Raw genomic sequence first — 26,785 nt, forward strand, 5'->3', positions numbered from 1 at the left:
TCAAGGTAGACCACATCCACCGCTCTGCCATCATCCATCCACCGTGTTATTTCCTCTTAAAAGTCTAAGAGATTGGTCAAGCATGATTTCCCCCTGGTGAAGCCATGTTGACTGCCCCTCATAACCCTCTTATCCTTGATATGCCTTAAGATGGCACTAAGGATAAGGTGTTCCATCACTTTCCCAGGGATGGAGGTGAGGCTGACCGGTCTATAGTTACCCGGGTCCTCCTTCTTGCCCTTTTTGAAGACTGGAGTGACATTTGCTTTCCTCCAGTCCTCAGACACCTCTCCCATTTCCCAAGACTTGGTAAAGATGATGGAGAGTGGTCTAGCAATGACTTCCGCCAGTTCCCTCAGCACCCGTGGGTGCATCCCATCTGGACCCATGGATTTATGGATGTCCAGATTGCTCAACTGTTCTCTAACCCATTCCTCATCGACTAAGGCAAACCGCTCCGTTGATCTGACTTCATCTAAGGTCTCAGGGGTACAGGGCTCTTCAGGACTGCCTGCAGCAGAGTAGACAGAGACAAAGAAGGCATTCAGTAACTCCGCCATCTCTGTATCTTCTGTCACCAGGGCACCCATCCCGTTCATCAGTGGGCCTACATTGCCTCTGGTGTTAGTTTTATCTGCCATGTATTTGAAAAAGCTCTTTTTGCTGTCCTTGACCCTTCTCACAGTATCACAGTATCACAGTATGCTAGAGATTGGAAGGGACCTTGAAAGATCACCTAGTCCAATCCCCCTGCCGGAGCAGGGTTTAACTCTAAGGAGGCCTTAGTCCTCCTAGCTGCCTTCCTACATCCTCTAGCAGCAGCCTTATATTCCTCCCAAGTGGCCAGCCCCTCCTTCCATGACCTGTAAACTCTATCACTCTATCAGTGTCACTGTTGAGATAATGTAGGAAACAATGACTAGGGAGATAATGTGAATTTGGCCACTCAGTGCTGGCTGTTCCATGAAAGAACTGAAATGTACTCAGAACCCCCATAATTCTCACATTGTTATAAATTCTGCTTCTCATCCTGACTGTTGCTTTGAGGTATAGTTTTACAAGTACAGCAGGAATAAAACAATTACTAGTTAGTCTACATTTTGTCTTTGTCACTATAAATATTTATTGATAGTAGAGATTTGGACTTGGGCTAGGCTATTGCTGGAAGTATCTTGCCATTCCAATACCATTTGCAATTGGTTTGATTATATTCTGTCCTTGTGGTTGATCGTCACTTAGCTTGATGTCATGCTATTGCTGGATTATTTAGCTGGGGTGGTTCACTCTCCGTATACTATCTACATTGCTATTAAAAACTGGCAAGTTTGTTTCATGCTTAGAGGAATGGCTAGCCAGAGGTACTTAGTTTAAAACTGAATTTTATCTCAGGCTTATCATACTGCAGTTAACTAGTTTTCTTTCTAGCCTGTAAATCTCCACACTGATCTCTGCAGAGTACTGATTTGTTAGATCTCAAACAGGACTGAAGGCTTTCAGAATAACTACATTGATTGTTGACTCAGAGTAAATTTTAATGAAAAGTCAAAATAAACATTAGTGTAAAAAACATTTGATTTTTGCTGTATAGGAGCCTTGGGCCCCTTTCTGAAAGAATTAAAAATATGCAGGAAGTGGTTACATCTGCCCTCTTGGTCACATCATTTGCATCTTCATTTAAAGAAACATTTTTCTCACGGGAATAAGATGATGTTATAAGCAATTCTCCATATATATTGTTTCCAAGGCATGTCACTTCTATTCTTGATTCCCTAATCTGTTTCAGATAATTGTTTGGCAGAAATATAACTTCACAATGCAGCTCCCAGAGTTCCACTCAGTGAATCTTCTGCTGATGTCCTTCCAGATAGATTTTTTAGTTTTGTGTCTGTCTTGTGTCCATGTAGCCCACGTACTCTCCCTTGTCTCCCTGCCATTATACTCTGCACCCCGTGCACAGAAGTAATCCCTCCAGATACCTTCTACCACTTTCCTAAATCTGTTCACAGGACTCAGATTTCTCCTATGTATGTCATGCATCTGCCTTCTTCAGCTCCTTTCACCCTGCCTACACCTGCTAGTTTACCCTTCTCACCTTTAAGTTCCTCTAATTTCCATAATTGTTCTGGCTGGACAAAGAAAATATATTAGGTTTTGTTCAAATCTACATATAATATACCCTGCCAGGCCTCTGAATCATGTAAATTATGATAGCTGAGTTATTCTTTCACTTCCCTTAGTGACAGACCCAAAACAGTGCTCTCTTCTGTACCTTGCCAGCAATTTTCTCTAAACTGATTGGAATGTATTAACTTAGAGCAACCTGGCACTCAGTTAATGCAGGATGAAATGGTTCAACAAGCTGAAGATTTGTTGGGGCTGAGGATGAGAGTTATGTAATTGTGTAAATCTAATTTCCAGAGGAAGGCAAGTTAGAAGCCACAGTAAAAAGTACAGCTTCCACAAAATCGCTTTGTATATCACTGTGCACTCAGTGACCATTCCCTGAATATTGAGACTCATAAGAACAGGATATGTTTTGTGAACAAAGAGATATTATAGAGAAAAATACTTTTTGTAGTCTGGGAAAATTAGTATGCTTCCTGCATATAACTGCAGTGTGGCACTGGAAAGAACTAGTTTGGTTTATCCATTTCTGCTTTTTATTTATCAAATAAAATGGAATGGGAAGATTTATGCAGGGAAAGAAAATTCAGGATGGTTATTAAAATAAACAGATATCAGTCGTATTATGTTGACTGAGAAAAAAAAAAAAAACAAACCCAACCACCCAAACAGAAAACCTCAGTGGGAAACAAACAAAACACAACCAAATAGAAAGACTTATATATCCTTTTGAATATGTTCTTTCCATGAAGTAGAAAACATTGTCTATGTATCAAAACAATCTACAGGAATGACTAAAATATGTCATAATTTATATAAAAAAAACATGCTATGGAAGGTACAGGATTTTGTTTTACAATAGGCTATATGAAGCATGTTTTCTGGAGCACTCATAAAAATTTATATGATGCTGTGAAAGTTACAATACTTGTATGATGGATTTTTTTTCTCATTGTAGTTTTCATTTTGCTGTGCCATCGAAATGCAGCTTGGCAATTTTATCAATCACATGTGTTTGTGGCCAAATCTTGTGCGCAATAGTACGATGAAAAGTAATACACAAAGAGATGAGTCATAAAGAGTTCTTCAGCTAGTTCTGATTTTAACCTCTGAAGCTACCAAGGGAAAAGGCACCCACACATTTAGATCTTGGTATGCATCACCTGTGCAACTTAAAAAGGACCATCAAGTCTGATTTTGCTTGTCAGTTTAAGTGAGAGAAAACTTAAAGAAGAGGCAGACTTTGGAAAGCCTCATAAAGACAAGGATAATGCCTTCATAAAGAGGGCATAGGATTACTAATTTACTTCAGACTTTTTTATTTCTGTATATTTTCTGCGAAGCTGTTTTTTCCTTTCTCCCTGAACAAATGGCAAAACTGGAAACAAGAGGACTGATCAAGTGTTTTTGTGTGCCTAAATAAACAGATTATGTTTGATCATAGGAAGTTCAGATATTCTCATAATCTTAATGAACACTATGCATTTTAGAATATGTGATGGAGTGTTAAATTTAGTAAGGGTATTTATGAATTAATGAAATTGAATTTAAGGAAAAACAATCTCTTCTATTAAAGGACTGTGGAATACTGATTGTTCTTACAGACATAATTAGTTTTTCTGCATTATAATTTCATACTCTTGGTTATTATTTTACTGGAAATTTTTTTATAACACAGCAAAAGGGTAAAGCAAGCATTTTCTATAACATGGCTTTTTTCAACAGCTAATGTGGCATCTGAAACAAAATATTCATTACATTAGAGCTTTGAATTGTTTTTGCCTGAATTTCTAGTGAAATCTGTGAAGTAACATAGCTAGTCTCCAGCCATTAAAAAAAGCTTCAGCTATTTTTCCAAACTGGGCTCCAGATTTTGTTGCAAACTAAAACACCTGCTCAAAGGCAGAGTATAGGTCTGACACATCATACACCTCACGGCAAAAACACGCACAGGATGTTCTGTACAACTATTCTTCCAGTCTAGAACTCATTCTTTGTTTGGGCTTGCAGTGGCTGTGGCCTTATCCTACAACTGAGTCACAGAGAATGTGCTATGAGAAAGAGAAGAAAGATTCCCTGAGCCAAGCAATGCCCTGGAAGAATGAAATGAGAAGGGTTAGAAAAGTATCTCTTGGTTGAACACTCTCTCTTGTTAAGGTTTCACAGACAAGGCTAGTCATAATAGGTCAGCTGCAGAAAAGGTGCAGGGGTCAATCCCTCTGTTATTACTGTCATCCTAATACGGTTTTGGCAGTCCAAAAATTCATCTTTAGGTAGTGAAAACTAGATCTTGCACAACCAGCAAAAATTTTACTAAATACTGTTGAACAGTGTGTTGTGGAAAGATAATACTAAGATGCCAAACAAAAAAAATGTGTTTATTATGAATGAATTCATGTAGCTGGAATAAAAATCCACACTGTAATGGGCCATATGGGCATAATGGTTTATGAATCCCAAAAAAAGTTTTGCTTTACCTCTTACTGTTTGCTCCCATAAGTCCTCAGCCCAATGGGGCAGCTATTAGAACTGCAGACTCCAATGGCGTAGCTATTAGAACTGCAGACTCCAGGGATATGTTTACTCTCATCCTTAAAAGTGTGGACCCATTTTTGGTTACATTGTCCTTAAACTTCATCAACTACATCTCACTAGTTGTAGTGGGGCAGCTAACTTGTGTAGAGATCTACAACTTAGGTGAGAGAATACCACCCTGATACATGAAGCTATCTGAATATACTCAACTTTCTTTTGGAATGGCTCCAAGGGCTGGGGGTGTTTGAATAATGGTTTCATGTTTCTCTTGCAAGATAAAGCTGTTGGGCTACTCTGGAGACTGCTTTTTTTTAAGCAGGTTTTTTGTTGGGTTGCTTTTTTTGTTTGGTTTTTTTTGTTTGTTTGTTTGTTTTTTGGTGTGAGTAATAGATACCGTAATTTCACTTGAAAGCAAAGAAACATGGAAATTTTATCATTAATTTTTCCAGCTGTATGCACTAAATCCACAACTCTAGATAAGTAATAGAACACTAAATCATTGATCTGAATTCTAGTCAATTTTAAAGAAAGAAAAAATTGCAGGGACACAATTGTCTCTGAACTCCTTGATGACCTGTTCTAAATACTGTGTTAGAGACCCAGACTAAAACAGGAAAGGGAAGCTGATAATATATGCTATTTTACCAAGAAGCACAAGGCAAATAAATTTTAAAATTATTATGGAAATGTATGTATTTCAGGTGTGAAATAAGTGAAATGACAAGCAAAAGATGCTCAGGCTTACTGAAGTGTAACTTTCAGACTCACACATTAATTAAATACAAAATTCAATTTAGATTTTAGATTTGACAGCTTATCAGAAATGCTTTGAGTACTTTTCCCATGACAGTGTCACAAGAGAGGATACCTAATTGAAATCAGTTGCAAATATATTTGGACAATGGATGATTTTTAGTCACCTGACATCTTTTTTTTTCCAGTAGAGCTACTTGTAATTAAGTAGGAACAATGTCAGCAATTATAAATATTAGAATGACTGAATTCTTAGCATTTCTAATGACAGTGACAGTGTCTTTAGAGCAATAATACTGAATTAGCCCAAAGATGATAAGAACATACTGACTGCGCATGCCAAGCATGATGTGTCAGAGTTATGCATGTTACTCAGTTCTCAGAAGAGTAGTCCCTCTTACTACAACAGAATACCATATGATGTAAGTCACTTATAAATTAAGCTTCTGTAGAATAAGAGCACCCTTTTCAAAATGCATCAGTGATACACAAAACCAGAGTTTATACTTAAGCTTAATAAAATTTGGAGTCTGAATACCTAAAGCCCCACTTTAGGCAAGGAGAGTCAAAAAATACATTGAGTTTTTGGTAAGGAAAAGATGTGAAAGACAGTTGTATGTAGAAATTTTGCTAACCAGTTAAGTCTGATGTGTGTTGTAAGGGAACCAATCATCACTCTATACTTTTTTCCTAGAAGATGTGTTTCTTCATAAAGTTTGGGTGTGATATCACCTATTCATTGGTTTGGCAAGAGGGCTAAAGCTTCACAAAGATTTTAAAAAATTATAAAGTCCAAGGCAAAGGGGATCCTGAGAACACTTATAAAACTGATTTTGGACAGTATGCCCATGAGTCTGAATTAACAAGCACTCAGAGGTGGCAGTGGGGATTAGAACAACTTGTCAAGACAGGACCAGAACAAGTAATGCTTAGAACCTCCCTGTTGTAATTTGCAGTCTTAATTATGCTGGAAGTCTTTGTAGTTTCTCAGATAGACTCAGATAAAAAAGCTGTTAAAAAACACCACCTTACACCGTTTTTCCAGGTTACATGTTCTGACCGCTTGGTGATAGAGCATGTGATCTTCCTTATATCTGCTGTTAGTGGAAAGGGTTTACAGAGTACTACAGTATGCACTGGATTTCTCTTATGCAAACTCCATCAGATAGCATACGAGATTGAATAATATTTTCAGTATTATTTGTACTTGAGAATATTGTGATAGTTAATGTTTGTACAGGGCTTAGAAGTTAGTGTTATATTTACCATTCAGATCATGAAAATATAATCACATTTTAGTTTGATAGAATTTATTTACTACTGATAAGAGGTCTTCCTGCTGTGTGTGCTGCTTCTGTAAATGAATGTTTGCTTCCTGGTATATGTAACAGGTGGTAATTTGTCATCATGTTACAGTTTATCTTTCCTTCAGATGTCTTTAGTTGTTTTCAAGTTGGTAGTCTGAGGATGGAATATCCTTCCTTTTCATCCATATTTTGAGTCAACTCATACTCAGCACAACCTTTATTCTGGCTGTGGATGAAATTTTTAAAAAGCCACCTATATCTTTTTGGAGAAAGTAATGTGGGCTACCCAGTCACACAAGGACTTCTGAAAATATTTCTGTAGATTTGGGCAGTGATGGATTGGGAGCAGCTGCAACCTGCATGTGAGAAGAAAGGATAGAGAGTCAACACCTATCTGGGAGTACTAATGTGGAATGAATGCAATGTCTTCAAATCCAATCACATAGATCATCTCATAGACAATGATAAAATACACCAGAACATTCTGATGTGGTCCTGTTTTGATTTTCCCAGTCTGCGTGGAATTCAATTCAAATTTTTGGTATATAAGGCACAAAAGATGCATTGCATTCACTGTGAGCAGCCCATTTTAAGAACATATTCACTTGGAAAAACCTGAAGGGATAGCAGTAAGACTGATCAAAGGTTTGGAAGTGTGATCTATTGCATCTCTTTAGACTCAAATGAGTGAAGTAAATCATAGAGATAGAAACATTGGCACCGAGTGCTTTTTGCATAGGGTATTTTTGGAGATTGCATAAAATTCAGACATTTTGAGATGGATTTTAAATGGCATAAAACGCAATTAAGTAACACATTTTAAGGAAAACTGGTGACAAATCTGTGCTTATTCATTTTAAAATCTTCCCCTTTAAATACAGAAAATATATTAAAGCTTAGGGTCGTAATACAGTTAATAGAACCAGGAGGCAAATAATAAAATGTAAAAAAAAATGACAGTTTCAAAGTCCCAATAGGAATATTAATTGGGAGACAGCATCACAGACAAAAGACATGCAGTTTTCTTCAACCATCTTCAAATCATAGTCACTTAAAAATCTAAGAACTCATTCCTCACTTTGGTTTTCAAAAGCTTTTGCTCTCTGTCTAAAAATCAATTATGTCTTGAAAGGTAGTGATTATGGAAGGTACTGTATCCAAATACTTCAGTTAACTGCTTGTGATACATAGGTGTGTGATGAAATATACCCTTTGTATTCATCTGTGTATTATGGATTGTTTCTCCTTTTCAGATCTAGGCTATTTCTAACTTGCATTTGCTATGACAGTTATTTAACCTGGGGCCAACAGGGATAGCCATGGCAGCTTTGGTACTTTGCAAGAAGGCTTGAGTATTAAATATTCTGATCTGAAGGAGATGTGGCCTCATGGTTTCAGGAAGAGTTGGATCTGATGCAGGAATCCTTTGCTCAGCTGGTCCTCTGCTGTTTTGATTTTGATGCTTTTGGTGCTTAATGAAAGGACTGAGGAGAAAGTTTAACTTACACAGTGTTAAACTTCAGGTGCCTCTACTTTCCCATGGAAACAATACATTAAGATTAGGCACTGTTTAGGTGTTTTCACACTAATCTTATTTGGTCTTCTTTCCAAACGAAACCAGGAGTTTGAAGCTCTATTTGTACATGCATTAAATTTCTACCTTTTCATAAAACAACAGTACAAGGCATTTATTGACAGTTCATTTCTTGAATTCAGCAAAACTAAAATGAAACATTGGGTAAAACTCAGTCTTCTTTGCAGAAAAAGATGTTACTAAAACCACACTGCTAGACAACCGCAAACATAGGTTTTACTTTATGAATTTTGCCATTTCTCAAGGAGTGTAAGGGTGATAACTACATCTTATTAAAAAGAAAAACTATGCCTCAACAGTACTCCATAAAGTGTCCTGGGATGCCCAAGCAGCTATGAATTTTGCAAACAAATATAGTAGAAGTAAGTATCCAGAGAATATAGTATAAAATTTCCAATTTGCTTACCTTAATCGGATTACAACTGGGAAATCAATAGGTAAATTAAAACAACTGTTCATTGTATTTTTAATTTATTCTAAGGTAAAATTAAGTGATATAAAAATATAGTGTTGATGTTCGAAGATATCAACCCATGATAACGTCGCCCTTCACTTGTGTTGCAAAAGTAATTTTCCTAATATGATAAAATGCAAAGTATTCTCTTCTGCTTGTTTCTGTTGTTAAATCAGATTTTCCTGCTTAGCATCGTATAAAGCTTGGCAAATTTAGCAACAGTCTCATTATGTGCAATCATGTAATTTATTTGATCATGTGGAAGCGGCTATTTGAAGCTATGACTGTTCAATTTGACTAATTTCAGTTACACTTTTTAAACCACATATCCTGAAAGTATGCCTAGGAATTACCCATGCACTGAGAGATTCTGGGTTATCTGTAGATCATACCAGGACCTAGGCTTCAAGGCGTCTCAGGGTTGCAACTCTTTAACATTCATTGCACTGCTTGAATCAGTGTATTAAGATACAAGGGTCATATAGCACCACATTTGGGGCTGTTTCTGGATGATGTGTTAAGTATTAAAAAACAAATTGTGAACCACTGCTAAACTATACAAGAGAACACTTACCCTCTTTAAAAAAGGCAGCGGTGTGCAGTGGGTAATACGAACATTTAATAGTTTAATTACTGTTGTCAAAGGTAAAACAGGCTTAAAGTTGCTTTGTATATTGACACATTAGCATTTAGTTCAAAACGGGAGTGCATGTTGTGGTTTTTGTTTTGTTTTTGTTTGTTTTTCTGGGGCTTTTTTATGCAAGGTTCCCAATTGTTCCTCCTTACTGCATGTTGGGTCATGTTGCAGAGCAATCTTAGCTAGCACAGATGGGATTCCTTTCAGATGAAATAAAGGATGGCAGTCTGGGAGCACTTGACGTATTCCAGCTATTAACTGGTATTGAGGTCATGGGACCAAGCTAGAGCTCGCTCTGAAGTAACCCCAGTGAAAACATGTGTAGTGCAAACATTCCATCCATAATACCAGCTGCTTCACTCTACAGATCTGCTCCTATTTGTGTCATTTACTGCAGATTTTTTTAAAAGGATCATCAAAGCAGTGAAGAAACACGTATTTTTTTTTTGCAGTGAAACAGATCTAATTTTCTTGCATTTTCCATATGAGATAAGGATTTCTGATTTCTGCCAAATGTTCATTCAGTGTATTTATATTATCTCCATAGGAACATGTAATAAGGTCCTCCTGAATTATTATGAGTCACTTGTACTGTTTAAAGTCTTCATTTTTTTCCCTACCAAGCCATCAAGTAAATCACTTTTTATCATTTTCTACTTAACACATGTCATGTTATCACTTCACTGATTTGACTTGTGCATTTTCTATTTTGAATGTGACAAGAAGCTCCAGTGTACTGGAATAGGTGGAAATTTCATTAAGCAGGTCTATTTCAATATCAGCTTTATCTCATGAATTACAATATCCTGTTGATGAGAAATGTGTTATTTTATTATTGCTCCTGCAGCAAACCAGAAGTGTTGTGAAAAGCCAAGGAAAGGAAAATCTATCAGGTGTATACTAACAGTAAACACCAGGACCAGAGGATTAAGCCTGAAGAGAGATCACTTATATAAATTTAAGAACACTTTTAAAATTGCTTCTACTTCTATAAACATACATGTATTTTTACTGAATATTCTAACTCTAAACTAAAGCTTACTGATCTTCCAGGTGACAGGCTTTTATGAATTCTGCACCATAACTGTGGTTAGTTATAAACCTGTGTTTTTGCCTTCTGCACCAAAACTGTGTAAGCAGGTTCAGGGTGCAGGGTCTTGCTGCTGTAGAGAAACAAGTATGTGAATTTAGTCCTTATGGAGAAAAAAGATCTCTCATTTCATATTATCCAAGGTCTAGTTTAGAAAGAAAAGGAAAATCATGCAACACAACTGCAGTGTAAAAAAGAACTATAAGTATTTCTTAAAACGTGGCGCAGTTCTAAATAATGCACTTCATTTGCATGTGAATAATTCATCATTGAATACCGCTGAATTTAAGAGAAATAACAGAATCTTACATATGAGTTGAAAGATTTTTATTTTAATCTTATTTGCTTTTGAGTTTACTGTCAGAGAGCTGTTTTATAAAGTAGCATGGACTGTAAATCACTAAAATCAATATTTATTTAATTTTATAGTGGCCTTAAACTTCCAGACACCGGGAGTGCAAATGGAATTGCAAAATGGAAAATTCCTAGACAATGGTGGTTCTGGCTACATTCTGAAACCAGAATTCTTGAGAAATCAAGGTTCATCTTTTACCCCACACAATGTGGGAAGACACAGTAAACCCATGTCTCTGTCAATAAAGGTAAGCTTAGGGAAGTTTTTGGTTTGTTCCATAAAATGTGAAAACAAATGTCACATAGTTCAGACCTATTTTTATGTATTATTTGTCATTTTATCCCCATTTCGGGTTCTTGAGAATTTTAATGCTTTTTTCTTAACAACGTGTTAAAACTGTCATATAGTATCTACTACTATTTGGATGGTTTCCCATATGTAGTTCACTTATGTTTGCTAAAAATACATAGGTGTTCAGAAGTTGTAAGAGTTTGAAAAAATACATGAGTTTTCATGGTGTTGTATGCAGAAATGTAACTTTCACTGTGTTTCAAGTGTAGCTGACAAAGGGACCTGTCAGTTACCGTTGTGGGGACTGAAATCTGAATAAAAATTGAATGTGCATTTCTGGTGTTATTTTAAGTATTAGTAGTACCACATATACTATTATAATGCTAACTGACAAATGGAAATGTTTAAAGATGCAATAGGAAGACTTATGCTTCTTTTAAATTTCATTATCTTCCCGTGCATACATAAAGAGCTGTCATCCTAAAATGATATAAATAAGTGTAAAAAGGGGGCTGAATCAATAAGCCTTTGAATAATTTCTACTTCTTACTTCTCTCAAATTAAAATCTGATTTACTTCTTAAAAATATTAGAAATACATCCCCTTTTAAAATAATGGGTTAGAAAAAACTTATTTTGAGTCCAAGTAGATATTTCGCAATTGTTCACTATTTAGAATACCTTTTCCAATGAAAAAGTGCTATTTCTGGTTACATAGTACACTACTGGTATAAATCCATTTAATTATCATAAATTTAGTGTATAATTAATATTTTGTTTCTTTCAGAAAAATAAATGGCAGAGATAAAGCATTAGTTAATAACAATTATAAAATACTTACATAATGTACACCTAATCAAGAACACTTTAGTGTCCTAATAGTAAGCATATCAATTATGAATAGACATTACTGAATGATTTCAAGCACCCATGCATATACAGCAGTTATTTTAGCCCTTATCTGTATAAAGCTGGAATTAATTAAGATGAGAAAAAATCCACAATTGTAATGTGGGAGACAGAAAAAATCATTGATAATTGTAAGGAAATTTCTGAGTTTGGAAGAAGTTGGAAAAGAGAAAGCCAGCTTTATAGACTGAGGATTCAGACTGAGACTGTAGGTTGGGTAGTGAAGGACACAAAGAAGCAACAACATCCTAACAGCCGAGGGACTGTAGGGTGCAGAGAGCCCCATTGATAAAGTCAGCAGCAAAAGCCAGGAAATGGTTGAAGACAAAAAGAGTCAGGGGCAGGAGTCAAAGGAAAACTAGCTTCTGTTAAAGAAGCAATTATTGGAAAAATTACTTAACAGAAGGCAAAGATATAAACCAACTTGGGGTAAATTTCTCTGTGATTGAGTGAAGAATGTAAGTGAACAAAAAAATTGCACAGGGCTCAATTTTATGGAATTCAATATCCCTCTTAACATGATGTGCCACAATTCCCACCAACAAGAAGCACATAGCCTTTGAAGCAGAAATACAAATATGCAAGGTACTCTATAAGAAACCTTTTGAGCCTACTGTGTTATTTATTACTCTCTCTATATGTCTACTTCACATCGGGTCTCAAAAATCGATTGGATTTACGGATTTTGGCCACTGTGTGCTGAAAAAAAATTTCCTTTTTTCCTACCCTGTGGAAAATATAGTTAGATATAATAATGCAGTGGGGTAAGATTGGGAAACAGGACTTGGGCAATATGTCCGAATTTTCATCATGATATTCAAGCATGTCAAAGAGCCTCTGCTGTAAGTGGGCAGTCCATCAGTGCTTGGACCTTACGTAGTGAAGGTGTTAGCTGCTTTCTGGAAAGAAATGGACAGTACCAGGGTTTGCTAAGCCGCTGTGCTTCAACATTTCAGGCTAGAACATTTTTGGAACAAGGTGATACAGCAAATACCCAAGCAAAAAGTAGAATCTGTGGGGTTTGATTTTTAGGTGGTTGACAGGGGAATAAGAATCTGTATCATGAGTTTTGATGCTTAGTCCTGAGATCTGGATCACGAGTCGTATCTTTCACCTAGGCTTGCAGGCTTGTATATCTCTCTTGATATATTCCATGTGTTTATTTCTAAAAGCAGATTACAGTACAGATGGTTATTCTTTCCTAGATGTCCTGAACTGTAGATAGAAAGCAGAAAAAGTTGTGACTTTCATAAATCCTTTCTTAGGCTGGGTGCCAGACAACAGGGCAGTGTGAGGCTAAATTTCCAGGTAGCTAACTAAATTAAGGAGAAAAACATCAGGGAGCCTACTAAATACAGAGGTTTTATGTGTTACCGTGATAGAGAGGGAACACAGGTAAGGCAGTCTGCTACATACCCTGTAACATAATGCTGATGTTACTGTAGGTGTTAGTGCTGGTCCACTGGACACAGATTTAATAAGAATTTATGAGCTTGATCTCAGAAAATGAAAAAATCATAAGACTGATTTCCCCAACATTATTATTTTGCATGGTAATCAAGTATAATTTTAACGACTAAATATTGAACAAAAACTTAAACCAGAAAATTTTTATTTAAAGCATGGTATCAGATTTATTTATCTATGCTTTTACGATAAGGGTGAGGAAACACTGGAATACATTGCCCAGAGAAGTTGTGGCTGCCCCAACCCTGGAAACAGTCAAGGTCAGGTTGGATAGGGCTGTGAGCAACTCAGTCTAGCTGAACATGTCCCTGCTCATTGCATGGAGGTGGGACTGGATGACCTTTAAAAGTCAGCTCTTCCAACCCAAACTGTTCTATGAAATTAGCCACAAATTAAATTAAATGGGAAGCACCATATTCTTAATCTCATTGCATTGAATATGTATATGATAATATCTTATGGCTGGTGTATGCTTCTTATAGTTGTTTCTGATGTAACATTTTTTGCTACTATGACTACTACATGGCTACTATGTAAAGCTCATTCTTAGTTATTTCAGTAAACTACAACTTTAATTTTTCAGCTCATCAGTGGTCATCAGTTACCACTCAGTAACGTGTTGAAGACTAACAAAGCTGACCCTTTGGTGCAGATAGAAATCTATGGTGTTCCAGAAGATCAAAGAAAAAAAAAATCTAGTGTTATAAAAAGCAATGGTAAGCATAAGTCTTACTCTTTTGACTGTGAACAAAGCGCAATAATATTTTATAATGAATTACCTTTTTTTTTTTTCATCTGAAGAAGTTATGTACTGATAGAGACTGCCATTATTTTTCTCTAGACTAGGATATTCTGGCACAGAACCTGTAGCAGAAGTTCATGCTACGTTCCAGTTTTGTAGACTAGTAGGCTAAGGAAGCATGAACTCTCCTAGTTAGTAGTACTCTCCTGCAGGAAGTTAGAATGCATTGTCTTTACTCACTGTTGTGGGCTCACCCTGGACAGCAGCTCAGCCCCACACAGCTGCTTGCTCACTCTCCCTCAGTGGAATGGGCAGTAGTGAGAAAACTCTTGGATTGACATACAGTTTAATAAGTAATGCAAAAGCTGTGCATTCAAGCAGAGCAAAAGAATTCATTCAATGCTTCCCATCAGCAGGCAGATGTTTAGCCATTTCCAGGAAAGCAGGGCTTTGTCATATGTCATGGCTACTTGGGAAGACAGACTCTCTGAATGTTTTATCTTCCTCCTTCTTTCTCCCAGCTTTTTTATGCTAAGCATAATGTTATATGAGCTTGGGATCAGCAACTGACTGATCCCTTTGGTCAGCTGGGGTCAGCTGTCCTGATTGTGTCTCTTCTCAACTTCTTGTGCACCTCCAGCCTCCTTGCTGAGATGGGAAGGGGGGGAGTTGCAGCATGAGAAAGAGAGAAGTCCTTGACACTATGTGAGCACTGCTCAGCAATAGCTAAAACACTGGTGTGTTAGCAACACTGTTTTGGTCACGGATCCAAAACATAGCACCATATGGGTTGATATGAAGAAAATTAACCCTTTTCCAGCCAAAACCAGCACACAAATTGTTAAATTTAAAGAAATTATTTTTTTCTGAGGTTTCTGTGACTGAACCACTTAACCACTTAGCTCATATGAAGTTTCTAGTAGGACTAGTCCCTTAATTGCTTGACAGTGTACTCTTTGTAGTTGTCTTCGAGTATTCACTTACCTTTATTATATAGATCTTTATGCTTCAGACGAAAAGCTCCCTGTGATCTCTCAGCTTCTATGCCTTTTTTTTTTTTCCTTTTTGTGGATGGCTGCTGCTGTTTTAAATCGGCCCCTGAATTTCTTTTCTCAAGACAAAGCACCACCCTCCTTTTCCACATCCTTTTTTTTGCATTTTTAGTCAAGTGATAGCTTTGATACCTTAATTTGTTTAGCTCCTGCCTCATTTCCAGTGCTGTAAAAGGAGAAATTTTGGCAAAACCATGAAATTGGTTTGGCTATAGGAAAGTTTTAGTTGAGCAGAGGCTTTTAACCTGGCTATCAGTCCCACTTTATTCTCTTCTGATATGACAGTAACTTTCTTAGGCTTTTGATTTACTTTATTATGTAGCTAATATATGACAAACTCTTAGAAGGGGCTGGCCTGCAAGTCCCAAGCTCTCTATGTTTGCTTCATTCTGAGAACTTACATCTGATAGTCCACAATCTGTACAAAAAGTATGACTTATATGTTGCTGCAGTCAGTGGAAGTCTCATCATTTATTTAAATGGGCACAGAAATCTAGGGAAAAGAATGAATCTTTTTCAGTTCAGTTCAGACTATTGATAGGAGATACAGTAAATTCAGGTATTAAGTAGAATGAATGCAATAGTATTTTGATACGGTGTATTTTCTCTTTTCATCAGCTTTGAGCCCTAGATGGGATGAAACCTTCTCTTTTACTATCCAAGTTCCAGAACTGGCATTGATACGCTTCTGTGTGGAGGATGAGATACCACTGAGTTCAAATGAATTCCTTGGTCAATACACTTTACCGGTGCTCAGCCTGAATAAAGGTAATATTTTTATGTGAGCCACCTATAATGGCTCAAAAAAAACCCAACCCCCCAAAACCAAAAAATAACAGTATTTCAGGTTTTTATCATTAGTGTACGATTGTTAGATATTTATCTCCCAAAGGAGAATTGCACAACCATATGTAAAAATTGCACTCTCTTTTAAGTCACTGTAGTCTCCGAATGCAAGTCCACAGTGTAGAAATCAAAAGGATATTAATGACAGTCAATCATTTCTACTGCACTATTCCATTTAGGTAACAACTTCTCAGATGGTATTTTAACACACTGCAATAGGAAACAGGAAAAGAGATTAGTCAGAAGCACTATAAAGGCAACATTTTTGTGCACTTTCTACTCAGGCTCAAAACCTAATACAAGCCAAATTAAAAAAAACTAAAACCAAAGCCAAAACCCAAAATCTCCTAAAAACTAAACCCCCCAAAATGCTCAGGTAACCAGGTAAAAATGCTCAATTTTTCAGAGTGGAGAATGAAGAATATAAATTAAGGAAAATATTTGTGGTATTTTTCGTTCTAGTGTTTGTTTTAGTGTACAGCTTCTGGAGTTGTACATGATTAATAGGCAGCACATAAAGAGCAGACACAGAAGTCAGCAGGCCAAGGAGAAAAGCTTACGTAAAATGGCTACTTACTATATTGAATTTCCAAAGCTATTTCTGACAAAACAAATAACTAACTTTTATTAGTGAATGAAGATGTGAAGGCAAAATGTTAGAACAGGCAACTGGCACTGTGCCTTTTTTATTAAGGTTAACAGGATTTTTAATGGCTTTTTCTTTTCAGGTTCTGAAATCATAAAGCTGTTTGTGATTCTTAGCTGAGGTTAAGGAGTTACACAAGAACAAAGACATTACACTTAAAGCACACTTCTTTTTTTTGTTTTTTCCAACATAAATTTTTACACTGATCACCTTTTACTTTCCTTTTATTTATATATTTCAGGATAAAGATTAAAACCCCATGCCAACTCAGGATGTCTGAGACAAATCTATGTAGCAGGCACTGAGGCTTGCATATGCTTGAAAAAACATCAATTTGTCTCTAATGTGCTGTAGCAATTTCAGTCAAAACTGGGAATTCATGTTTTGAAAATGTAAGAGCAAGCTGATTCTACAGGAAAGATTTTGAGTGTAGCACTTCAAAATGCTAGAAAATGAGTATACGTATAAAAAGTAAAAACAGTGCCAAACAAATTGCCCAACTCCCACTTAACACAACATGAAAAATATAGGATGTCCTGAAGATGCCCAGAGGCATAAATAAAAGTGCTTCTAAGAGATGAACTGACAGATAATTGCAAAATTTATCGCAATGCTTAGCATTGAGACCTCTGGATTCCAGTCTGCAACCATGGCTTTGCTTCAGTTACTTAAGTTCCCTAAATAGTGAAAGGGGAAAATGTGCTTTACAGAGGGAGTCACAACAGCCTAGACTTCTTAAGAAAGAACTGTCTAAACCAAGCTGAAGAGTGAGTTAGGATTTCAGTTTTACTCTTCATGGCTCCAGTTGCTTTAATGTGTATCACAAGATTGAGCCTTCTTCCCTGGGATTCATATCCCTGAGGGCAAGTTTCTTCCAAAAGCTGAGCGCGCTTTATTTTCTTTGACAGGCAGTGGGACAAAGTTGTGCCATTGCCACTCTCCACTGGATTTTCTCTTGAAAGTATTCAAATGTATATCATTACTGCCTTCCTTTACCCAGCAGCAGCCTCTCAGCTCAGTTGTAGCATACACTGGGGAAGAATGCTTGCTGCCTACATGTGCCAGTATTTTATTTTTCATGCAGTGATAAAGTAGGTATGCTCTGATTAAGTAGGTAGACTCAGAAGGGCTGAAAGTGAGAATAATTCTCTAACTGAATGGTCTTTAGTAAGAGTAGTGGGGTCCTGGGTTACAGTCCCTCTCCAGTGAGTCTGCCATGTAGACAGGAGTCCAATTATTACTGCTATTATCATTGGATCAATTAATAGTTAATTATTTCATACTATAAAAAGGTTTTACTCCTTTCAGAATGCTTTGTAGAATATTCTCTAGGTAGGGGCTAGAACATGGTCTTTAGAAATGAGTCTTTGTCCTTGAATGCAACTTTGGATAGGAAATAAATCATGTCTTCTAGACACTTCTGAAATCAACTTCTAAAAGTTATCTCAAATGCATATTGCCTGGCCTCAACTTTAATATCTGCTGCCCAGAAGATACTTACTTAAATAGCTGCAGTTACATATACACAGATAAAACACGGAACATGTTTCTTAATCAAAAGTTACATTATTATTATGAAATAATAGACATTTACAGTGATCTAAAGAAATACAGGCTCAGGGTTTTGGAGAAGGGATTTTGTTCTTTGAAGAGGTAAATTAAGTGTGAAGTTGAAGAACTATAGTTTCTCCAACTGCTTTGACAACCAGATTAACATGTAGTTTCTGAGGCATGCCCTATTTCTGATACTGGGAATCACTCAGATATAAAAAGAGATGCTTAACAGACTTAAGATGTCATGGCAGAAGATCTTACATTACATTTATTTTTTGCATTTGCTGGACAGTTCTTTACTGCTGCAACACCATTCTTCTCTAATGCATTAGCACTCTTGATTCACAAGCTATTTAATTTGCTGCCAGAACAATGCATGCAGCACATAATATCTTTGGATGTTAAAATGCATGCTTTCTCCATGTTTACATATTATTGAGCTAAAAGTCTTTAGTTTGAAAAAAAACACCACATCCTGAAATACACTGGAGTTTTTCACTTTGTGTCAAAACATACCAGAATTTAAATACTGCAAATGTAGAGGAGAAAACCAGTAGAAATGGGATATGGGTTTTGCATAATTTCAGTTTATTTTAAAGAGTTATTTAGAGAATCATAAATTATTTCTTATTTGCATAGATCATAAAACCACTCTATCTTAATCTTTGTGTTTGTGGTTGATACACTAATACACTAATAAAGTGTCATTATATTTACAGGTTACCGTAACGTTCCCCTGTTGGACAAACATGGTAAAAGTCTCAAACCTGCATCACTGTTTGTTCATATATGGTACTACTAATGACACTCTGCAGTAATAGTTCTGAATGATCATCCCCTGTTCAATAAAGCAACATCCCCTGGCTTGCAACAACCCAGTGGTCTGTTTTCCAGAGCGGTATGTTCTTGAGGTTTTATTAAGCTAATGGGACTTCTTGTGTGGGTAAATAGGATCCTGAACAAGTAACGGATACTGCTGCTGGCTCTACCATTACTCACACAGACTGGACTTTTTTGGATATTTTTTAAATTAAGTTTATTTCACTTTCAGGTAGTTTCAGAATTATGATTAATTACTGAGAAGAATGGTCTAATATTTATGATCTGAGACTGAAAAATTTTGAGCATGTTACACTGTGATTTTTATTTGTATTGAACAAAATTTCTTACCATTGTATCTCTCTGAGAAAACAGGAAAAATTACTCATGCCATGTACCCTTTCTGATTGGGCTACACCTATGTCCACTGTAATTTTGCTACCTGGGAAATAGTTTTGAGGAAAAAAACAGCTCTTAAAATGATAAAAACTCAGATGCTAATATCAATACCTTTTCTCAAATTAGTCTTCAAACCCCTGCTGCTAAAGACAGACAAATAATTTGCAGACTGATTTGTGAAGTGCTGTGTTCCTCCTAACAGCAGGGCGCTCAGGATACATCTGACTGTGAACTCAGGAAATAGGAAGTACAATGCTTTGAGGTGAATTAGAAGAATTTTTGAACAGGCAAGGGCTGATTGTGTGATTTAAGTTCTCTGAGGACAACTTCTTGCCTGATATAGCTATTGGTGTAGATCTTACCCATAAGACACAATGTTCGACTGTGAACTCAGGAAATAGGAAGTACAATGCTTTGAGGTGAATTAGAAGAATTTTTGAACAGGCAAGGGCTGATTGTGTGATTTAAGTTCTCTGAGGACAACTTCTTGCCTGATATAGCTATTGGTGTAGATCTTACCCATAAGACACAATGTTCCCATCTTCCTTACAAAACTGAAGCCCTGTTGAGCTTCCACAGGAAAGTATCATCTATCCAGTTAACCACAGCTTTGTTACTCAAACATGTGGTGTTTTCTTTTAAAGGATGCTATTTTGATAGGTTTATTTCTTTAATACTGAAAAGTATTGCTGATGTTTGCAGACAGTTCTGATAAAATTACATTTTAATGCTCTTTTTATTTAATGCCATTTTAATGTTATTTTATGTAATGTTGCTCTAAGATGGAAAATCAGGTCACACAGTAAACAATGATTAGAAAATGTCACAGGAAATAAGACTATTAGAAAATTACATTATAGTTATAATAAGGAAACCAAGACAGTAGACTAAGAAGATACTAAAATCAATATTGAACTTTAAGGTCAGGTAATTTGATAACGTTTAATCTGGCCTCAATGTGTTTTCTGTGCTTGAGTGACAACACACTTGATTCTTTACCCAAGAAAGCCTATAATCTAAAATGTTAGAATTACTGATCTTTGTAGTGATCATATTTGTATGCTAGCCAATATCCCTTTCATGTAGTAAATATTTTATATCTTTTTTTCAGCTCTGAAGAATATTAATAATATTAATATTCAAGAAAAGTTCCCCACAGCTCTCTTTACTGAGGAGTTTAATACAGCAGATTGCCTGGGGAAATTATTCTCAGATAAAAACTGACCAAGTGGCATAGTCAATTGGTTTGATGCTGAGAAAAACTCCAGCCTATTTAGCTTCCTAAATAACATTCTGAGTGCCATTTCAGGAGCTTTATACAACACTGCCTTCTGAAGACTGATTTGTGAGTATCTTTTGAGAGAAGAAGGCAAATATGTTCAGCTTCTGCCATTACTATCCCTCTTTTCTATCTGGTAGAAAAAATGTCAGACCTAGTCAGTATATGGAAACTTAAAATTTTACAGCAGATCAGATCTCAGATAAACATGTCTCCTGTGCCTTAAAAATGTGCCCTTGGTCCTGGAAAGGTATATATACATGGTCAGCTATGTATGTCTAAGAGGCTGGCAGTAATGGATAGTTCAATCTGGCTGCTCACATGCTAAATGTTTAAAGATGTGCTTAAGTGCTTCCTCAATTTAGGTAAAAATGCTTTGAAGAACAGAGTCCATAATTACCTCAGTGAGCTCAAAGGAACCACTCACATTCATTGTTTAATATGTATATGTACATTTTATAGCCCTGAGGTCAATGCATGTATTGACTTGATTCCCTTACGCAGCAGTAAGAATGCAATGCAGTAAGACTGGTGAACAAAGATTCCTTATAGTGTAATCTTTAACAAATACCACACTGAAAGCTCACATTCACTATGTTTTATTTGTGGTATTAGCTCCTGCCTTCTCCTTTATTCCCACAAATAGCCAGTTATATCTGCTTCTTGAATGACAGAATAAAATAAATAATGATATATCTTATTGACAAATTAATATCCTGAATTGAGTGGTACATTACATCAAAAGTTAAAAGTGCACCAACATATATTGCCCAAAATGTGTAAAGTGCAAAGTTTTTAAGTTCTTTCTTTTTTTCTTAAGTGTTGATTGTATAAGATGTAATGTAAAATTTGCCAGACATCTGAAATGTAGTGGCACCCAGGGAACCATCCCATGGTTCTCTGGTGAAATCATTATATGCAGTGGGGTCATAGAGGATGCTGACAAACTACACCATCATCAGCATTGTTTCAATAGTCAAATTAATGGGCAAAGAATTAGGCCCCACACTTCAATGTGTACAGATTTTAACATTCTTACCGTACTACTTAATACAAACAAAACAAAAACCTTTACTGCTGTCATAAGAACTTCCTGCATTCTGCTACAGGTTCCTAGCATGTGATTTCTTAAACTCACACTGACAGGAATCTGTTGCAGGAAGATGGTAGCGATTTTAAGATAATAGCCTTATGATTAGAAATGTTAAGGTATGTGATCAGCAGACGACTGCATATTCTCAAGGGCAACTGAGACAAAATGTGCCGTGGGAAATGGGATAAAGAAACATTAGTGGATAAATAATTGAATTATCTCAGACAACACTTAAATTACACTGTTTCCCAGTGGATACCACTTTTCTTCATTTAACTGGACACTGCTCAGTTGAATGTTAACAGCTCCCACAAATGTTCCTTTGCTTTTCACAACAAGCTTCAGTATACGGCCTTGGAGCTCTGTGACTTTGTCATACACAACCTGAAATAACATACAGTAAAATAAAAAAAAAACAAACAACAGTTATATGAATTTGTAAATCTATTTGTCAGGCAAAACAATTACTTTAGTACAGCATTCAGGATAACCAATACAACTTTGTGAGAATTGCTTTGAATTGCCGGCCATAATTATAAACTACTAACCATCAGCCAAGTTCCCTTAACTTAGTGAATTTACCTCAGAAATATATTTGACCATACGTAGTTTATATAAAAGAGATTCTGACAGTTTAGGCTTGTGAAATCTGATTACCAAGCATTTGTGAATAAATCTGAAACCTGTGTTGCACAACACTTGAAAAAAATAGGTGTGTATAATTTTCCCCATGAAAACTGAAACTCTAACTTAAGCAGAGTTTTGAATTCAAATGTGAATATCAGTTCCTTCATGAAGTTCACCAGAAAATGATAATATAGTTCATTTTCTGGAGAAGAGATTCAGATGGAAGGTTCTCATCATGGGCAGCTGCATGAAAACAAAAGATAGCTAATTCTGCAGAAGTGTAGATTACCTTTTCATAACAGATGCTTTGAGAAATGTTATTGCTCTTCTGCAAAAATCAGAAAAAAAACTGAGGAAAATAGTGCTGATGTCAATTTTTTTAACCTATGTATGTTGCATTAGTAGTACCTTAAATCAACTTTCTGTTGCATTGATATTTCTTATAAAGGTGTATCACATCAATGCACAGTACCTCAGAATTTTTCCTCAGTACTGTGCTTGCGGTTAAACCTTGTGCTACATGCCAGAACTAAAAAAGATCAATCCAAAGCAAAACCATACTTCTTCTAAGCAAAACTTCCATAAAATTTCATAACTGTTCTAGATCAAAAAACCTCTATAAATTTTACTATTTCAATACAAATCACTTTATGCATGATTCTGGTTGCTAACTGCATCCAAATGTGCCCATTATAAAAATGCTTGCGGTTTTTAATGGGGTTGTCAAATATTAAACATGACAGAAAGCTCATCCCACTCAGTTGAAGTTGTAGAATTCGAACACCTCTGGGTTTGCACCCAATTTAGCAAGTGGAATTTACTAAATTTAGATGTTTCGGTTACTCGACTAGTGCTGTTAATACTTCTCAAATTAAATGAGACAGCTTGCTTAGCATTTCTTTAGAAGATTACTAAATCCTATAGTTTTTAAAATATCCTTGAAATTACCTTAATACTATGAGAAGACACTGAGGTTAATTATGAAAGGTTAATGGTGTATTTCCTGAATTTAAAAAAACCAGTCTGGAGTGGTAGGCTAACAAGAACAAGCTGCATTCAGAACAGATTCCTACATTTCAGTCTCTGCATTAACCAAAAACTGCTGAGTGAACTGCATGTGGGTTGCTAAAATGTGAAAGAATGCTCTCAGCTAGTTTCAGGCCTGAAAGGTAAGCTTTGTTAAGGGAAGTACATTTAATCTAAAGTTTGTATGGCTGGAAATGATTTTCTATTTTAGTTGCAATGTAAAATGCTTTAAATTTTAATCTCCCTGTGCAGTTTAGAAAGCAAACACAGTGACATACTGTCACTTCAGGAGAATGGGAAAGTGAAACTGCCTAAAGGGTGTTTGCCAGTCAACCTGTTTGGATTTACTCTGCAGTTCGAATGCAGCTTGGGTTTCTACATTGGACTGCTGAGACCTCTGTGTACCTCCAATTATAGGAAGCAGAAATGGCCAAGGGAGATGTTCTGCAGACAGGCATAGAGTTGATAGAGGCTTCACATCAGCAATGCTCCTCTCACTGCCCGGCAGCACAAAGGTGGCTTCTGAACTCAACGAGTGAACCATTATGGCCTTGGCTGCGCTCGTGGGACTACAGACCGATTCTGTCTGCACTGCAAGCTGCAGAGATGTTGCAGCGAGTGCCAGACTGAACAGGACATCAAGCTATTCCGGCAGCAAGCACAACGGACAGGATACTAAGCTACATGATGTAGGGGGATCATCAGTGCTGTGCAGATGAATACTGCCACAGGATGTGGGGGAGAAAAAAAACAGTCACACTCACTCTTTTTAACTGGCTTTTACTAGAGAGGTCTTACATTCCCTTTTCTATTTAGAAACCTTTGTAAAACATGATTTGGAATAGCTTCCATGAAAGTCACTCCCAGTGCTTTTTGGTTCTGATGGTTACCACATACCAAATTGTATGTGAATGAAAAATTCCAGTGGCACTGGATTCCCATATCTGTTCCCAGTGGCATCTCCCCATCAAAACCAAAGTGAAATGATGAACAAAAATTCAAAAAGCAAGGACAGGTATAAGATGCAATAATACAATTTAGAATAAATCTATGATTTGATTACTGAAGTGATACTAAGGTTACTGTAGAAAGATGCCTTAATATCTTTGCCAATAGAATAAAGATGTCATCTTCAGCTGTTGCTTGAAATCACAAAAAATGTACATGTAAGCTGTAAGAGTAAAGAAATCTTCAGTATAGTAAATTATAACAGGTGTGAACTGAGGAAATTTCAATGTTTGGACAAAAGGAAGCTTTAAACCTTGAGCCGTGACATACCTTACAGTGCAGGGCATGTAGTTTTCAAATGATCCCTAAAAACTTTCTAAAATGGTTTGCAAATTCAGCTGGAGTAAGGCATAAATCGTCAGGATGTAGGGACAGAAGAAAGGTCTCAAGATAGCTGAATTAGTATGTGGATAAAACAGGCACCAGCATTTCATAGTCAGAACAGTTAAGTACTGAAATGATTGTGTAGTAAGAATATTTGCATCCTATTTATATAGCCAAATCAAATGGAGGTGAGTTATATGTGGCCATGCAGCAAATCAGTGGGACAGTTAAGGCTGGAATTCAAGAATACCTGGCTCCAAAAAGAGAAGTACTATTGACCTACAGGAGTCTAATGACATTTTAATTGTAAATGCGGGACAGTTGCTTCTCCTTAGGTAGCCATGGCACAGTTCCTAGATTTGCTTTTAATTGCCCAAATTATCTCTGACACATGGTGCTGAGGGAGCAGCTGTGGCCTCTGGTGCAGTTCTCTCCTCCTCTTCCATCAAGCTTGCTGGGGCTATTCCGGGTGTTGCAGGCCAGCATCCCCCCTGCTCTGAGGGCAACTGCAATAGCACCAACACGCTGATGTGGCCCAGGTATATTTGCTCACATTTGGCCACAGCCCAAGGGCAGGACTGAGAGAGGTCTTTCTTGTTCTGACTTCTTTCTGACTTCATTCTGTCAATACACACTCTGCTTTGTCTTGGAGGTTTGCTTATTTTGTGGGTGTGTGTACAAACTGGGGATAACTGAGACCTTGAATCATGTCTCTGGGCAAATGCTACATATATGAGCAAGACCCCACTGCTATTGGTTCTGGTCATTGCAGCCTTTCTTGGCAAGAGTTTAAGCTTAAATCTTTCAGATTTATCTTCAGGTTTTTTTTTACTTTCTTTTACTACTCTGGAACCTCTTGAGTAACTCTTATTGATTCCTAATGTTGCTCTATAAACAAGTATATACTTTTTTTTCTCTTCACATTGCATTCCATTTTCCTCTTCTTCTCAACCATCATTTTTTAATGCAATGTTATACCAACGTGAATGCAACAAACTCCCAAATCCAAATAAAGGAACAAGAGAAATAAAGGAGTGCTTGTTCAAAGCAACACCAAAGCATTTGGCATAGTTCATCCTATTGTCATCCCTCCCGGACTTTCACATCTTTACTCTTACACACATGAGTAAAAATCAAAAATAAAATGTACTTTTGCAAGGCTCATAATTTGCTGTAGGCAGTCATGAGCAATAGAAGTACAAAACTGAAACCAAAAATACCCAAGAGAAGCACATTTCAGATTTTTTTTTCAGTCTCAAACACAGAAAGAAATTAATATACAGCTTCCTTCCAGCGATTTGGCTTTAATAAAAACTTATGAACTCATAAAAAAGGCTAGTACATTTCTGTACACAGCGTTTGGACAGTAACTAACTTAAAAGACAGCTGACTCATATTTTTAGTAGTTTTTCTTCCCTGGAGTGGCTTTTGCCTCAGTCTACCAGCCTTGGACAGAAAATGCATACAGAATTACATCACATATGGAAGAACAGAGCTGCTAACAGCACAAGCATTGGGTTTGAAATGTCCAAGTTCAACGGAACCATATGTCCCCACTGCGATTAGCAGTTCCTGGTGAAAAAGACTGAGCATCTGTGAAGAAGGCTGTGAATTTTGAGCAAAGGATATTAAAGTTTTCATGGAATTTCTCTTAACAGCATTGGAATGCCCCTCAACCACAATTAAATCTCCTCCCAGTGACTACTGTATTTTGGGATTTTCTTGCATTCAACTTGATCTGAAAATGATTAGCACAATAATTGACTTCCACCATTGCTGGCTGGTTCTTGTCTGTAGTACACTTGGGATACTTTACAATGAATGTTATATAATCATATTTCTTTGCTTTAAATAC

The 26,785-nt window shown here is 36.6% G+C and overlaps 2 protein-coding genes across 2 annotated transcripts in view; one reads left to right on the top strand and one right to left on the bottom strand.

Annotated features, from left to right (window-relative positions):
- The window catches only part of PLCZ1 (phospholipase C zeta 1), a 52,834-nt gene extending 33,601 nt beyond the window's left edge, over positions 1-19,233 (top strand). Inside the window, exons 9-12 of the mRNA XM_057427933.1 lie at positions 10,924-11,096; positions 14,099-14,231; positions 15,928-16,077; positions 19,075-19,233. Coding sequence (XP_057283916.1) covers positions 10,924-11,096; positions 14,099-14,231; positions 15,928-16,077; positions 19,075-19,157 — 539 coding nt within the window. The 3' untranslated portion in view covers positions 19,158-19,233. The remainder of the gene's footprint in view (positions 1-10,923; positions 11,097-14,098; positions 14,232-15,927; positions 16,078-19,074) is intronic.
- A 2,428-nt stretch (positions 19,234-21,661) lies between these two features.
- The window catches only part of PIK3C2G (phosphatidylinositol-4-phosphate 3-kinase catalytic subunit type 2 gamma), a 208,370-nt gene continuing 203,246 nt past the window's right edge, over positions 21,662-26,785 (bottom strand). Inside the window, exon 33 of the mRNA XM_057428016.1 lies at positions 21,662-22,329. Within this exon, the coding sequence (XP_057283999.1) occupies positions 22,177-22,329 (153 nt within the window). The 3' untranslated portion in view covers positions 21,662-22,176. The remainder of the gene's footprint in view (positions 22,330-26,785) is intronic.

This window comes from Pezoporus wallicus, unplaced genomic scaffold, assembly GCF_028554395.1.
Source record: "Pezoporus wallicus isolate ANWC-B61680 ecotype Strahan unplaced genomic scaffold, APGP_CSIRO_Pwel_v1 contig_2908, whole genome shotgun sequence".
NCBI lineage: Eukaryota > Metazoa > Chordata > Aves > Psittaciformes > Psittacidae > Pezoporus > Pezoporus wallicus.